The sequence below is a fragment of the Carassius carassius genome, chromosome 37, assembly GCF_963082965.1.
Source record: "Carassius carassius chromosome 37, fCarCar2.1, whole genome shotgun sequence".
Taxonomy (NCBI): domain Eukaryota; kingdom Metazoa; phylum Chordata; class Actinopteri; order Cypriniformes; family Cyprinidae; genus Carassius; species Carassius carassius.
Window position 1 is genome coordinate 26,510,726 of NC_081791.1, and position 16,475 is coordinate 26,527,200.

General features: G+C 39.0%; 2 protein-coding genes across 4 annotated transcripts in view; one reads left to right on the forward strand and one right to left on the reverse strand.

Moving 5' to 3' along the window:
* myl9a (myosin, light chain 9a, regulatory) overlaps nt 1-16,475 on the forward strand; it is a 105,339-nt gene that overhangs the window by 19,210 nt on the left and 69,654 nt on the right. The window lies entirely within an intron of this gene.
* The window catches only part of dlgap4a (discs, large (Drosophila) homolog-associated protein 4a), a 124,400-nt gene that overhangs the window by 7,296 nt on the left and 100,629 nt on the right, over nt 1-16,475 (reverse strand). For 2 of the 3 annotated variants that reach the window (XM_059528449.1, XM_059528448.1), the window contains exons 6-9: nt 15,909-16,065; nt 13,849-14,068; nt 6,142-6,563; nt 571-659 (exon numbers count right to left, since the gene is read on the reverse strand). In XM_059528449.1, coding sequence (XP_059384432.1) covers nt 571-659; nt 6,142-6,563; nt 13,849-14,068; nt 15,909-16,065 — 888 coding nt within the window. Of the gene's footprint in view, nt 1-570; nt 660-6,141; nt 6,564-10,441; nt 10,541-13,848; nt 14,069-15,908; nt 16,066-16,475 lie in introns of those variants that run through there. The other variant, XM_059528450.1, reaches the window with a different exon arrangement.

Genomic DNA, 16,475 nt, shown 5'->3' on the forward strand with positions numbered 1-16,475 from the left:
TAGACTGCAACGGAGAGCGCCAGGAAACAAAGCGAGTGGGAGATGCGTGCAGAATCTCATTATCTCCTGCCGTCTGCACTGAATCATTACTTGTGAGTGTTTTCAGCGCCATACATGGCTGAGAAACTCTGCTGCTGACTCACACACACACACACGCACACACACACACACACACACTTGTGGTTTACGGGGACTCTCCATAGGCGTAATGGTTTTTATCATGTACAGACTGTATTTTCTATCGCCCTACACCTAAACCTACCCCTCTCAGAAAACTACTGCCAATTTTTGAATTTCATTAAACACAGTTTTGTATGTTTTTTAAGACTTGATTTACAGGGACACAGGAAGTGTCCTCATAAACCATGTTAACATTGTAGTACCTATGTCATTGTACACATTTGTGTCCTCATAAACTATACATACCAGTACATACACACACATACACAGCAATCAGACCACACTTTTGTGAGAAGTGCTGCTGTCAACATGCATATTAAATTCCAAGGCACTAAATGGAGGTGCAACTTTTCTTTTCTGGAGGATGCAAAAGGCGGAAAGGAAACTCACGGCCTGCCGTTTTCAACCTGAACCCCGATGGACTGGAACCTGGTGGTGGGAGTTTGCTCCTCTCTCAGAATCGGCTGCACACAATCCACCTGCCACGAGAGAAACAACTCAGATCCAACACGTCTAGAATTTAAAATACAGCTCTAATGAGCTCAACACCGCACTAGGAGGTCACTGACTGGTTCAGCCAAACAGCTCGAGTGTAAAGAGGTCGTTATCAGCCGTTATCGGCGTTAATGTGCTGCGTTAACGTGAGACTCTTATCGGGCGATAAAAAAAAATATCGCCGTTAATCTATTCTCAGAGTTGGGTTGGGAGCTGGGTCTATACTAAGCAAGCTATGATGACTTTCACCTTGATATTTTATATAACCGACTGGCTGAGGCCAGCCTAAAAAGATGCTCAGGACAGTTGACGGGCCACTGCTGCGCATCGTCACGAAAGCTTATCCCTTTCACGTGTTTTTAAGCCTTACCGCTTGTCGATTTAAACATTAAAGCATCCAAACACAAGACGCGGAAAAGCTGAAGAGAGTAGCTGGTTACTCGCACGCTGTGCTCGGTGCACACTGCGCACGAGAGAGATCGAGAGCCGCGCATCACGGACAGCGACACTGAACCGAGCTCTCTTCTGCGAAGTTCTCCTCGAAGTCCCTCCTGCTCCTGAACGAACAAATACAAATCGCAGTTTGAACAAACAAAAAGATGTGAAAGAGCCCAATTCAGTTTTTGTGGTGTTCTGGTGTTCAGGGCTCACGCAGAGAAAGGCGTCTCAAAACACTTGAACATCGAATTTGCTTATTTTTGCTCTTGTGCCGACAAATACATACAAAATATGTCAAAATATCCACCTTGGAAATTATGCTCGAAAAAACTGTCAGTTATTTCCTAAGTGAAAGTAAACAGTTGAGGAAAAAATAGGATGTGTATTATATTGGATGCGTTCATTCTCTCTTAAAGTGACCGCGTCAAATTTAGCTACTGGCTGCTGTAATGTTAATCCAAGAAAATGAAAATGAAAATCGCTCACTGCTCTTGACTGAATTACTTTGTAGTTCTAACAGTCAAACCAAAAATTATTCAGACACCAGATATAATTTTTGATCTATATAGCAAAACTGTAATAATGTGAGAAATGTTGAAGGTGTCTGAATAAATGTAGATTTGATTGTATATTTCATTTTTACATTGAAGACTATCCAGTGCTATTTTACATTTAATTATTTGGTTTCTGTACCTTGACACCTACAAACTTGAAAAAAACTTAAACATTGTGTAAATAGCACAAATAAATAAGGCCTATTATTATCTACATTTAGCTGACGCTTTTGTCCAAAGCGACTTACAATTGCTATATATGTCAGAGGTCGCACGCCTCTGGAGCAACTAGGGGTTAAGTGTCTTGCTCAGGGACACATTGGTGTCTCACAGTGGATTCGAACCCGGGTCTCTCACACCAAAGGCATGTGTCTTATCCACTGCGCCAACACCACCATCTAATAAATAAAAATAATTTAACATACAAATTAAACCATTTCACTGGTACAACCTTCACCGGGTCCCCGCTGACCCCAGCTACGGCGCTGCTCACGCCTGTTTCACACATACTCCGTCTGCAGTGCGTATGCAGTCCGTGTGCGTTACGTATGTGGTGCAGCACGGACTCGATGTGCTTTCACACAGGACGCGTTTGCAGTCCGCTACTCGGTACGTAAACGATCGCTGCACTGCTGCAGACGCAACACGCTCCTGGAACACAACTGGAATCCGTTAACATGGGTGCGTAACAAAAAAATGCAACACATACGCACTACAGACAGAGTATGTGTGAAACAGGCGTAAGGTTGTTTGCACCTTGTGCAATGTGGAATTAGTTTACAGCTTTTTCAAGCACTTTGTGATGCATTTTTGAAACAGGAGATGAGCCCCTGGTCTAATGCACCACCTAGCTTGATAAACCCCTTCTCAAAGACTTACTGTTTGTCAATTTTATTTGGGTGACACACATATTCTGAATGCCTTCGGCAGAATTCGAATGAGCCATTTTAATCTAGATTAATTTCAAGATCACAGTGAGATTAATCTAGATTTTAAAAAAATAACCTATGCCCACCACTAATATATATATATATATAATAATTTACATTTTTAGAATTGTCAAATATCCTACAATTTTACACAACCAATAAAATTGTACTTTATTATAGTTATTTTTGGTGTAATATATGTGACCTGGGATGGCAAAATGAGTCACAGTTAGTTACTGTGAGATCTTTTTCATGTCTTATTATCACTTTTATGAACTCTTAACATCAATCAAGTCTTGCAATTTTATTTTCTTTTTCCTGCATGTTCCTTTCAAAACGAAAACGTCAGACGCAGAAGTGGTTCGCTTGAATAAACAACTTTTTAAAACAATGAAGGTACAACTCTCAGAAAACACAAATAAGGATCATTTTAGTTGTTTAATGACTATGTGGAGCACTGGGTTCACTAGACGAGGCCTTAATGAACTTTTTTTTGTGAAAATTCGACTAAACTGACATTTTTCACTTGTATTCTGACTTATTTTGCCAGCAAGTGTCACATTTTATATATAATATAAATAATGAAAAATGTAAAAATAAAAATTATATAAATGATCAGAATTGTATAATATAATTTTACACAACTAGAAATGTTATTATACTTTATTATACAGTTATTGTTTATATGTAATTTTGTAAATAAAGAGTAAAGTGTGGAGGGTTAAATTTCTCTAAATAAAACCATTAAATAAATATTTAAATGCATCCTTAAATACCTAATTAAAAAAATAAAAAATGATTAAAAAAACCAAACAAATGACTACATATCCATTGCATTTCATCTTCTCCCAAAATTGACCAATGCTACGATAAAATACAACTAACATCAAATGATTTTTGTGTTTATTAGCCATTTATTTATATTTATTTAAGTTGGCAATTTTTTTGTTTTTTAAATGATCAAATTCCAATAATGAATTGTAATAACCTACAGGCCTATACCGATAAAATTCACTAAAAAAATTCTTAAAATGTTCAATAATAAAAACAGCTTCTATTTCTTAAAATGCACTCACACTGATGTTTTGCAACAGCAAATTAACCAGAAATGAACACCTGAAGAGTTAAAGCTCATGCAAATGAGCAGCGACTGACTACCAAATAAGAGTGACGTCACATAACCTGGCACCGAATACATCATCCGATAGCATAAAATAGGGCTGCATGATAAATTGCAATAAAATTGCTATCGCGATTAGGCCAAAGCTGTGATATTGTCACGTGCATATTGTCAGTGAAGCACGGTTCTGTGATCAGAAGTAAATCTCCATCTGAAGGCCAGGGGGCGCTCTCACACTGAATCTCCAAATACGCCTCGCAGAAGAAACCCTTAGCAGTAGCTGAATAAACTCAAGATTTAACTGCTTTCATTGATTCAGCGTGACTCATAAACACAGTACTACAGCAATATATGGTTTATTTATGGTTTGAGTTCTTATTATAAAAAAAGTATATGATGATGCAAGCCTTTATCACTGCTTAAAATTAGGGCTGGACGATTATGGCCTAAAGTCAAAACCTCGATTAATTGAACATTTTACCTCGATTACTATTAATGAACGATTATTTTGTTTCTGTTTAGTTTTTTTGCCCTCATAGTTCACTTACAAGGTTTGTAAGGTAAACAGGGCCATAGTTGGGGTTTGCGGGTCCCCGGTTCAGGTTGTAACAGTGGGCCCTGTTTGAAAGTGTTTAATTTGTATGTTCATTCTGTTTATTTGTTCATCAACATGCCTGCCACGTCCCAGAATGCAATGCGGCGCCCAAGCCCTATAAGGCGCGGTCACTTTAAGAGACAATGAATGCATCCAATATAATACAAATAACGATTTTTTTCTCAACTGTTTACTTTAACCTAAGACATAACTGACATAAGACATAAGTTTTTTCGAACATACTATCCAAGACGGGTATTTTCACATATTTTTTATGTATTTGTCGGTACAAGAGCAAAAACAGACAAACTCGGTGTTCAAGTGTTTTGAGACGCCTGAACAGCAGAACACCGCGGTGCTGAAGTGGGCTCTTACACATCCTTTTCTGTTTGTTTAAACTGCGACTTGTTTTTGTTCGTTGAGGTGCAGGAGGAACTTAAAGGAGAACTTTGCAAACGAGAGGTCGGTTCAGTGTTGCTGTCTGTGAGACGCGGCTCTCTCTCCGAGTGCGCACCGAACATAGTGCGCACAGTGCGTGCACAGCTTTTCCGTGTCTTGTGTTTGAATGCTTTAAAGTCTTTTGAATGGTTACATTTGCAAGCAGCAAGGCTTAATAACACGTGAAAATGATACGCTTTCGTGTCGACATGCAGCAGCGTTCTGTCAACTGTCCTGAGCGTCTTTTTAGACTGACCTCAGCCAGACGGTTGAGATCGACTATTAAAGGTGGGATATTTTTTCCCATTGAAAGAACGATCATAGCTCACTATCAGCAGTTATTTTATCTATGTTCATAACATTTCTTACATATTATTGCTCGGTGTAAGAGATAAATAAAGATTAAAGGTAAACAGTACCAGAGTGAATGCGTGTGTGAATTAGTCATACCGTCTCTGTATTATTGTGAAGCTGGGGGTTGTAAATAGCATAGTTACTTCAAAAGTAGAAAAATATGCTATAATAAGTTTTGAGATTCTAAGATACTTTAGTGATAAATCACAGGACAGCGCTGACAACTGCGTTCCTCGGTGCGCGCGATCTTCACAGCTATGAGTTTTCGTGCCACAATGCAGCTGCGCGAACATGGGAGCTCGATATAATAATACACATCCGATCGTCTAATCGCTTGAACGTCCAAACCATAAAACAAATACAACTGACAAAGTTAAGTGAAGACTCAAGGCTCACTATGTGTTGAACTGGCGTTCACCTCCATGTTTTGCTTTTATGCCACTGACTGGCAGAATCATGTGGCTACACACGCTTTTAAGGGGGGGGAAGTATTAACAGGAATTAACCGAAATAACCGACATGGGAAAATTACGTCGGTTAGAGGTTCTAAATTTCGGTTTCGATTACTTTTCGATTAATCGTCCAGCCCTACTTAGAATACTACGAAATATGTTGCGTGCCTTATTCTGTGTAAGAGAACAGACAGATTTATTTGAAACACTCGACTGATATTATGAAGGGAGTTTGAAGTAAAAACACGTTATTAAATGTGGCTCTTTGTAGAAAATGCTGCTCCATCTGAAAGCATGTGTAAATACCAGAGTTCACTGAGAAGCTTCGCAAACAGCCGTCATAATCACAAACGATTTCATTATCGCACGATTATAACATCTGCAAATTTTTGCGTAGCTTGACAGTGAACAATACGGCTCTGTGTAGTAAATGCTGCTCCATCTGAAAGCAGGTGGTGGAGATTTACTACTGATTACAGAACCGGCTTTACTGATAAGATACGCATGACAATCGCACGCGATTTATCGTGCAGCACTAGCATAAATGCATAATAATGACATAAAAAATATTCCTACACACACAAACCTGAATGCCAATGGAGGAGAGTTTTCTTTTGGGCGGGGCTTGCGGATCGTTGAGTGCCACTGTGAGGCTCGCTGGCTGGTTTTTGGCGTCTGGGGCGGGAGAGGGCGGGACTATGGTGGGAGGAGGCGTGGTCACTCTGGCGCTGGGCAGGGGCACGGGTTCCCGCGGGGCGGGGATTGGGGGCAGGATGGGTGGCCGCTTGGCCTTGACCAGACTCCCTGTCCGAGAGCTGGCGATGCTGTCGGAGGAGTTGCTGCGTCCTGATTGGCTGTTGACCTCGCTGCGCTGGTCCTGGCTGTCCAGGTACGTGTCCTGGGCCGATTCGGTGCTGCTCTGGACGGTCACCGCAATGTAGGGTTTGGAGGTGGTTCGAGGAGGAATAGGCGGAGGATTCTTCTTATAGACGGCCCTACACGTGGAGACTGAAAAACACAAGAAGATGGACTGTCAGAATGGTCCCACAACCCCAGTATAAAATCTCGTCACACGTCTTTTCCCAGCAGCCCCTGCTTGGGAGCCACAGGAAGAGATGAGACAAAGACAGGCATTTAAATTCTGGAATCTGGACAGCATTCCTCTCATGCCAGATGCGTCAGGAATGTGTCGCCCACAAAACATGGGCTGAAATCTGGTGACAAGACTCTGGGTTTGGTACGGCATGTCATGAAGCCCGGTGATAACGCTCGGCCGTGTATTATTAGCCTGCTGAACGGTGTAGGAGAAGCTTCTTTGAAAGCGTACAAGCCGGTAGGCGGTAGAACCAAAATCTATTCCACCTCATGAGTCATTTTAAATCACCATACAGTTATTTGTACTGAAAATTATATGTATTATAACAAAATCATACAGAGATGGGCCAGTGCTTGACAGTCTAAAGGCTTAAATGCAATAATCAGATTATTGGTAACAATTAGAGGGGAAGTTTGATTTCAGTGCAGAAACAGCTACATATTATGAAAAACTAAATTAAATTAAAAAATATATATATATACTGCCTTGATGAACATAAGAGAATATATTTCTTTTATTTTCTAAAAAATAGTCTCCAAACTTTATATCTGAGATCAATGAACTTACAAAAAATACAAATAAAAAATCCAAGAAGTTAGAAGCATAGCTATTTATTTGCATATTTCGAACACAGCTGATGACAGATCCATTGATACGAGTTCTGTCAACACTGAAGGACAGAGCTGGACTACAATATTACATTAATCAACAGTTTTGCAACAAGCACAAAACCCTGTTTTACTGAGCGATCAGGGCTAATATCTACCCTCCCTCGAGAGGTTTGTGAACAATTCTCCTCTGTCTTGGCCGTGCTGTATAGAGGACTCAGTGCCAGGACAAGTCCAACACCGGACTCTGGGGCTCAGAGACAATATTGGATCAATCTGTTTCCTCTCTGGCACGGCTCGCTGGCATTGTGTGCTCTGCTCACCATTTGGTGCCAGGACAGATGCTTCACAGCAGTCTATGACCATGTGTTTGTCGATACAGATGACATGGGAAGATTTGATTACAAAGAGCCAATCTAAATACATACCTGTCAGAACGAGTGTCCAACAGCTGGTAAAAACATCACAATAATCCACAAGTAATCCACACCACTCCAGTCCATCAGTTAATGTCTTGTGAAGTGAAAACTTGCATGCTTATAAGAAACAAATCCATCATTAGGTTGCTTTTAACTTCAAAACATTGCTTCAACTACAACACAATGATCTATAATATTGTTTTCTCAGGTGAAAAAGTCATCTCGTCTGAATCAGGAGAGAAATCTGCACGGATCAAACACCATTTACAAGCAAAAACAATCCAATACAGCTCTAAACAAATATGTGGGTGGATTTTGATGTGAGAGGACAACAGGAGATGGAGGTTTTCTCTGATAAGGAAGCATTATTTTGGATTATGGACTCATATTTTAGCCAGAAGCAAAGAATTGAAGTTAAAACATCGAAATGATGGATTTGTTTCTTACAGACAAGCAGCTTTCCTCTCAACAAGACATAAACTGATCTACTTGGGATGTTTTTAATCAGCTCTCATTCTGACGGCACCCATTCACATTGGAGAGCAAGTGTTGGAATACTACATTTCTCCAAATCTGATGAAGAAACAAACTCATCTACATCTTGGTTGACCTGAGGGCGAATACATTTTCATTTGCAGGTGAACTGCTCCTTTAAGGAAAACAATAAACCCCAAAGTAATGAAAGTGCAACGGCTAATTATTCCCACTGACAGCTATTGAACGACTGGCTTCTGTGAGATGTAGTGGCAATTTAATTAAACACTTTTATACTGAGAACAAATCTCAAAGCAGCACTGAATTAATCACATAATCACATCTCGACCTCCCTCGAGAACTTCAACAGTCGTGAATAAAACCGTAGTTTGCTCTTAGCAAAGACTGTCTGGTACTGAGGGTGATATGAGTTTATGACACAGTTGGGGCTCAGATCCAGATTAACGGCATTAGAGCCAGTCGCTCTGCCCCGGGGCCCTGGCCAAACCTCACATGGCCTTTCTGTGAACACACAGAGGACAAGCTCCAAAATATGACCAGACTGAGGCACGAAACACAAAAGAACTCTGACATATCTTTATGCAACTCTCAATCATATGAGACTTCATTCTGACCGCATGTCAAAAAGCCATCGTATGACTTCAGAAGACATGAAACATGCTGATGAAGCTTTTTTTTTTGGAGCTTTACAGGTATTTTATTGCCTAGATTATATTTAAATGCTTAGTTTTATTATAAAAAGCTCTGTCGTTTTAAAACATATAATGCAATGAAAAACCCAATGGAAGCTTTTCAAAAGCCCGACGCACTTTGTTTCATGCATAAGACCTTAAATTACTTTGTGCTGTAATGGAAAAAAAACAGCATACAGGTTTGGGTGGGAGTAAATGATTCACCACAAACACTTTAACCCCGTAAAGCTACTGTATCATATTTGAAACATGAATTTCTATGGCCACACATGACAAAACTTTTGCTTTTTTTCATCTTTTTGCCATTTAAATATCAGCATCTGGACCAAATTGTATATTTTCGTCCATTTTGGGCCTAGAGCTAGAGATTAAACAGGGCTGTTTTTTCCTCCAGGTTCTCATTATATCATAATATGAGTCATTATAGCATGGTGTATCAAATAGGATGCTCAACAAAAAAAAACACCTATGCAAACTTTTTTTATTATTAATATTATTATATTTACTGAAATTTAAACTAGTTTTACTTTAAATGTAGAACATTAGGAGTCAGTCTGACTCCATGAATTTGAGTATCTTGTGTGATGTCACTACTTTAAATTATAAATCTGCCTTTGGTACATACAAGCCATAAATGCAAAGAGGTGTAACAGGGTACATTACACATACCTTTTCATCTCATTCAGACTTGTAATCCTTATTAGGAAGTGTTTTAGATTAAGTGCACATCTTCTCTCCAAAGCACAGCAAGTGTTTACCAAGAAGAGAAACACTCAGTCTAGTTGGAGTAGAACAAAATAGTTTGTATGGCTGAAAATATGCGTAGCCTAATCAAACTTTTCCAACATTTCTCCATGGAGATTCATGATTGAGGAGAGCAATTTCAATTTGGGTTTAGATCCTTTACATATTCACCTTAATACAGGGAAGCATGAACAATGCATGCTCTCTTCAAATGTTAGATAATCTTTCCCTGACTTTGCATTGCAAACAATAGCATTTGACCTGATTTAAAACACAGTGCATAGACACCGGCCTTTGTGTGACTGGATGCAGAGCTCACACGTGCACTGTTGATCCACACGCATGCACTGCTCTGAAAACAGTACTTTGAAGGAAAACTGCACGCGTGAGATGCAAGCTGTCATGTTCAGGTAGGCGATGCTGACATGCTTTGCCTGTCTAGACAGATGCATCAACATAAACACACCTACAGAAGCCACAAGCACATGCTAGCGTGAGCTAACCTGCTAATGAAATCACAATATCTCTAAATCTGATAATGAAACGATTAACGGAAACGTATCTCCGATGCTAAATCTCGCTAATCACCAGATGTGTTATTCGTGATTTCCTCTGACCCCGAGCTCATGCCAAAATTGTCTCGAGGCGATGCTGAGCGCTTTCGCTCGATCGTTACACAAATCCACACACCTTTTCCTCTTCCTCTGTGTGTGAAGCGATCAGCGTCGACGGCGTGCGTCCATCCCGTCGCGTTAAACAAAAAAGACACGATTAAAAGATTCACTGAAAGGGTGTTATTTGTTTTTGTTTTCTGTGTTTCTTCCGAAACCACCCGCTGTTAAATCTTTTCGTTCAACGGAGCCCACCATCCACGTCTAGAGGAGTCGAGGAAAAAGAACCGATCCGGTAATCCGCTATCAGGACGCGGGATTGGAGGGAGACGCGCTCGAGGCGTTCACTCGCTAAGCTCTCATTGGTCGGTGGGCGGGGCATATAGATTGACGCGGACAAATCAGAATCGCTGTTTGTGCGTCACACAGAATCCCCGCTTGCGCGCGCGTTCTCTTCTTCAAAGCTGTTTAATCTTTTCCTTTCTTTTCCTTAGTTTTTTATTACTTGTAAAATTACTTTTTATTATACATAGCCTACTGAATGCATTTATTCATTCATGCATGCATTCATTTTTAGTGCTATCAAACGATTAATCACATCCAAAATAAAAGTTTTTGTTTAGGGTGCATATCTGTATGTGCTATGTATATTTATTATGTATATATAATTACACAGTATATATGAAAATATTGACATGTTAATATGTAGATTAATATAATTTATATTATATATTAATATATTTGATATATAAATATAACATTTTCTGAAATATATGCATGCTTGTGTGTGTTTTTAATATGCATAATAAATTTACACTACATACACATATATTGTTCGTTTCTCAAACTGAAGGTTACATCCTTTAGAGTTTGCATTCGTAGGCTGCATACTTTATAAAAATATCTTATTTTAGAATATTAACAGGTCTAAATTTGACAGTTTTTCTTAGTTAAGCATAGATGGCTGTAACATGCATATAACTCGTGAATGTGATGCTCAGTGAACTGAAATAAACTAGGCTTGATGACGCATGCACCCTGCAAATGCGATTTTATTCAGTAAAGCTACTAAATGTTACTAAAATGGCTTTTATTGAATGCTGTTTAATATACTGTTTGCTAGGTTTAAAAGTGAAGTGAAACTGTATGCATTATTCATGCCGGAAATAAAAGGTCAAGTCAAGTGCATTGCATTCTGGGATACAGTTTTTCATCAAGTAAGCTGCTTATTTTATCAAATTTATTTTTATACATATACTGAAAAAAACATAATCAGAACTGCTGTGCAAAATAAGCATAGTATAAGAGTAAGAAAGTATGCTATGCCAAATGGAACAGGCAAAAAATAGCACAGGGTTTTTTTTTTTTTTGTTTTTTTTGCAGAAATGGTAAACAGATGGCCAAGATTTGTTTTTCTTGACAGCTTGCTACCTAAACTAAATAGCATTAGCCAGATTCCTCTCCAAAAATAGACGAGATTTCATTATTTGCTATTCTGAGCATACAACTGTGCTTTGTACTTAGTACACAAGTGGTCAGCCTTCTCAAAACGTTTCAAGATCATCAAGAAATCAGGGGAATGTTGTCTGACTGAATCAATCTGGACTATGTTCGCATTTCAAATTATAAGACCTTTCGATATGCAGTAAAATGCAATACAAATTAAGTAGATCAACTGCAAAATCAGAACGGTCCACTGGCTGCTGGTTTATTAAGCGTTGTGCCAAACTAATCTGCTTGATGTCGGTTAATTCCTCTGAAAACCGGTTAAGATGAGGTTTAATTTGCAGTGGAGGTTTTGCCAGAGTTGGTCATGATGGGCCGAGAAACATCAGCCGTTAAGCTGAAGGACTCATCTCGCAGGACACCACCAGTGCTAATGTAGGTCAGAAGATTTTGTGTGTGTGAGAGAGAGAGAGAGAGAGAGAGAGAGTGACACACTGGCCATTTGAGACCTTATAAACACTATGACTGCAGCAGCAGCAATTATTTTTTGATTCTGTTGAGGAAACAAGCTTCCATAATCTTGACCACATGAGTGAAAAAAGCACCAAATCCAAGCACCAAATCCCTCCAAATGTTTGTCTCCAAAATGGACCAAAGTAGTCCATATGCCTCATGTGCTTCTACATAAGCCTTCTGTGAGTAAATGATGAGAGATTTTAATTTTTCAGGGGAACTATCCCTTTAAGAGGATCACTATGAGACAGTCGGCATGGTCTAGTGGCTGTTTTTACCCTCACACCATGATTCCAGATCATCTGTCTGGACTTGCCCACATGCCGACCTCTCAAAGCAAAATAGATCCGACTTCACACTAAAGTCTTTATTACAGAGAAAGAAAAACAAGGCCTGTTTGACTGCACTGACATCGCCTTTGGAGGCAATAAAATAACATCATGATCAGTGAAAAGTCCACGAGACCTGTGCTTATCAGGATGTTATTATGTTCCATATCGTGGACTTTGTCTTCTTTATCAACACTTTCGTTTTTGCATATGCAAGTTCAGCACTATCCCTGTGATACATGACAGCAAGGTCCATTCTTTTCAGAGGTCGGCATCATTACTTTAAAGTGTCAAGATTATATAGTAATATCGAATGCATCAATCATTCACTGCCTTTCTTTCAGTTTCTCATGTAATAAAATACTTTACTCTAAATGCACAGCCATAAACCACAAATGACAACATACAGTACCATTTCAAAGTTCGGGGTCAGTATGATTTTTTAAATGTTTTTGACAGAAGTTTCTTCTGTTCACCAAAGCTGCATTTATTTCATTATAAATACAATAAAAACGTGAAATATCATTACAAATTTAAATAACTGTTTTCAGTGTGAATATATTCATATATCAAACATGATCTTCAGAAATCACTCTGAATCACGCTGATTTGCTGCTCAAGAAACATTTCTGATTATTATCAATGTTGAAAACAGTTGTGCTGCACAATATTTTTTGTAGAAACTGATACATTTATTTAAAAATATATATATTTTTGTTATTCTTGTTGAATAGGAAGTCCAAAAGAACAACATTTGTTTAAAATATAAATAATTTGTAACATTATACATGTCTTTACTGTCACTTTCGATTTTGTGCATCCTTGCAAAAAAAAAAAAAAAAGTATACATTTTTCTCTCCAAAAAACAAAAAATGACCTCAAACTTCTGAAAAGTACTGTATAAGTGAAAAAAACTATATTATGATTAATGTTACGAATGCAAGCTTATATTTCACCCCCCCCCCTATTTTACTCAAAAAAATAAGACATTTATGATATGCAATTTAAATAGTAAAATACTTATATATCAAGATATTATTTGTTTTTCCCGGCTTTTATTTTATGCTGGTGTACAATATTCATAATACAGTATGTATATTCATTAAAATCCGATGAGAATCCCCATTGACAATAATGAAGATGTCAAAAGTAAAATATTTTAATGAGAATTTAAGAAAAGAAAAGTGCATTGCTGTCACGACAGTAATGTTAAAATGGAAAAAATCTTAACGGTCATTAAATCTTCTTTACACAAAATGTAATCCGTCTTTTTCTATTGACTCTGATGTAGTTTTTAGGGTGTACGGCAGGTCCCTGTTTGTGTGTTGTTTGTGACTCACCGGTGGCGCTGCTGTAGCTGCTGATGGATGAGGTTATGGGTGGTGTCTCGTCGGAGTCTGCGGAGCCCGTGTCGTCGTCTTGAGAGCAGCCGGCCTGGATGGCGCGCAGGTAACTGTGGCTCCGGGAGCGGAAGCAGCTGGGTGTGGGCAGATCCAAGGCCTCCAGCGCCTGAGAGTCCAGCTGACCGTACGCCGCACCGCTCCGGTAGCCCTGCTCCACCTGAAAGGACACGTGCAGGTTGAAACGTCCCGCACGAGGCCGGCGGGGCAGATGGCCGTGGCCTGCCCACAAGCGAGCCTCGCATGGGGCGAGATGCGGCCGGCGCTTTAGGGTGGACTGATACATAGGAGTGCGGACATGAGGAGACAATGGAAGGTTTGCTTGAGCACTCTCCATTCAGTATAATGCGACAAATGTGGCTTAAAATGAGAAAGATCTTTAACTGTATTCCTTCTTACAGTTTTACTGCTCCTTGTCTGTGGATGAGGGGTTTGTTTTATAAATTGGTAAAAAATGCTTTTAATTTAGACCTTTTTTCACCATAAAAAAAGAAAAGAAAAAAGAAATAAAGCTCCCTTACAATTGTGAAAATTGTTAAGTAATAATAATAAAATAATAATACTGTTTGTATTGTTTTGTATCGGTCTAGCAAACAATGTTATTAAACCCATTTCAAATGGAATATAATATAATATAAAAAGAAAATGTAATTCTGTTTTAGGTCTAATAATATGTTTTGGACCATGACATTACTGTTTGTCATTTTGTAAAAAAAATTTAAATACTGTATTGTGGGAAAGAAATAAAATAAAATACTTATTTAGACCATATTTCACCACAAAGTCTCATTCAAAAATCTTTGAAAAATATGAATTGAAATAAAATTCAAATATTTATAATATAATATAAATATAATATAATATGGAAATTCATTCTGTTTTAAGTCTAATAATATGTTTTGAACTGCTTTAGATATTTAAGAATAAATACTGTATTATGGATAAAATCTAAAGATATGTTATTTAAATAGTAAAATATTTCTACAACAATATAGTATTTTTTGTCCGGCTTTTAATTTATGCTGCTGTACATTAATTTATGTTACTGTGCTACAGTGTTTTTATTTAGAAACTAATAAGAATCCTCATTGAAAATTTTTATGTCTGCATTAAAAAAAACAAAAAAAGCCTTCATTAAAAAAAGCATTCTTTTAATATCTATGCAAGTCATTTCAAAAGGTATTTTTCTTTTGCTTAAATATAATTTTAACTTTTGTTTTGCTCCAAATTCATCAGGCAGGGTGCAGAAGACGCCTCAGAGAGTCAGTAAACTGCTAAATGATTCAGTTGAATCTTTAGGTCTCTCCAAACTAACCTGCAAACAAAACACAATCACGGTTCACACGCTCTAAAAAGTAAAGAGAGAGTTTGTGTTTGTTTGTCCAGCAGGAGACACTTCTATTAAAAGAAAACAAACCGTAAAGCACACCAAACTGCACCTTAAGAGCTCACTGAATGAGAAATCACAAGCCATTTCCCAGGAAAAATACTTATAATTGCTACAAATCAGTTCTGCTGTCCTCATCTTTCCTGACTTCTTTCCCTTTGATCCCAGAATCCAACAGCATCTCAGAAACAACTTCTGAATCATCCATCAGTCTTCACTGCACATTATCCCATTCAGCCAAACAGATCAATGCTCTTTCCTCCGAAGAAAAGGCTTTGGAGCATCGTCTTGCTTCAGGAGTCTTGATGTCTCCATCAGTAGAGCGAGCGTTTGAGTATCTCGTCCTGAAAACATGCCCTCTAACTGATTTCCCACCCTCCACGTCTCCTTAAACTAGCTTAAGGATGTCTTACAGCATTTTAATCTGGAACACTCCGTTCCTGAGGTCAAGTGAACAGCAAAACCGCTCTGAAACATTTCAGCCTTTGCCCTGTGATGCAGAGCGACCTCATTTACAAGAGGTTTAACATCTGGAGAAGAACATGGGAGTGGTGTTGAGAGAGCTAAACTTTACTGCTGTGGTTTCTAGAGTGTTCTGGGGGTTGTTTGTCACCTGTCCCATGGTGGAGCCTCGTCCCAGTGTGGAGCAGCGCTGACCGAAGCCCCCATCAGCGTCCCAGTGCTGCAGAGCTGCCTCGTTCGCTCCCATCAGACACTCCAGGTTATCCAAGCTGCGATTGGTGGAGACCTCGCATAGAGACGGCATACAACTGAGAGAAACACACACAAACACTAGAGAATGAGTGCAGGAGACCTTTGCATCCATCTCCCTTGTGCCACTCTGCAAATCACATTTTATTTTATTTTCAGTAGCAAGCGAGAGCCAGGTGCAGTACAGGAGAACAGTTCCGACCAACTTGACCAAGCCTAAAAAACAAATAAATAAAATCTAAGAAGGTCAGAGAGGAGTTAGTCAGGATGGTGGTGGATGTGTTTGTCATGCATCGGGATGTTAAGTTTAAAACTCAGGACAGGACAGTGCTTTCACTGGACAGAGTGAGAGTGCGTCTGAGTGGTCATGTGATCAGACGAAGGCGGGGCTAAACACTAACCTGTGCAGGTGTGGCACTGAGGTGGTGCTCTGCAGAGGAGACCAAGCCACGCCAAACTGCTTCTGCAT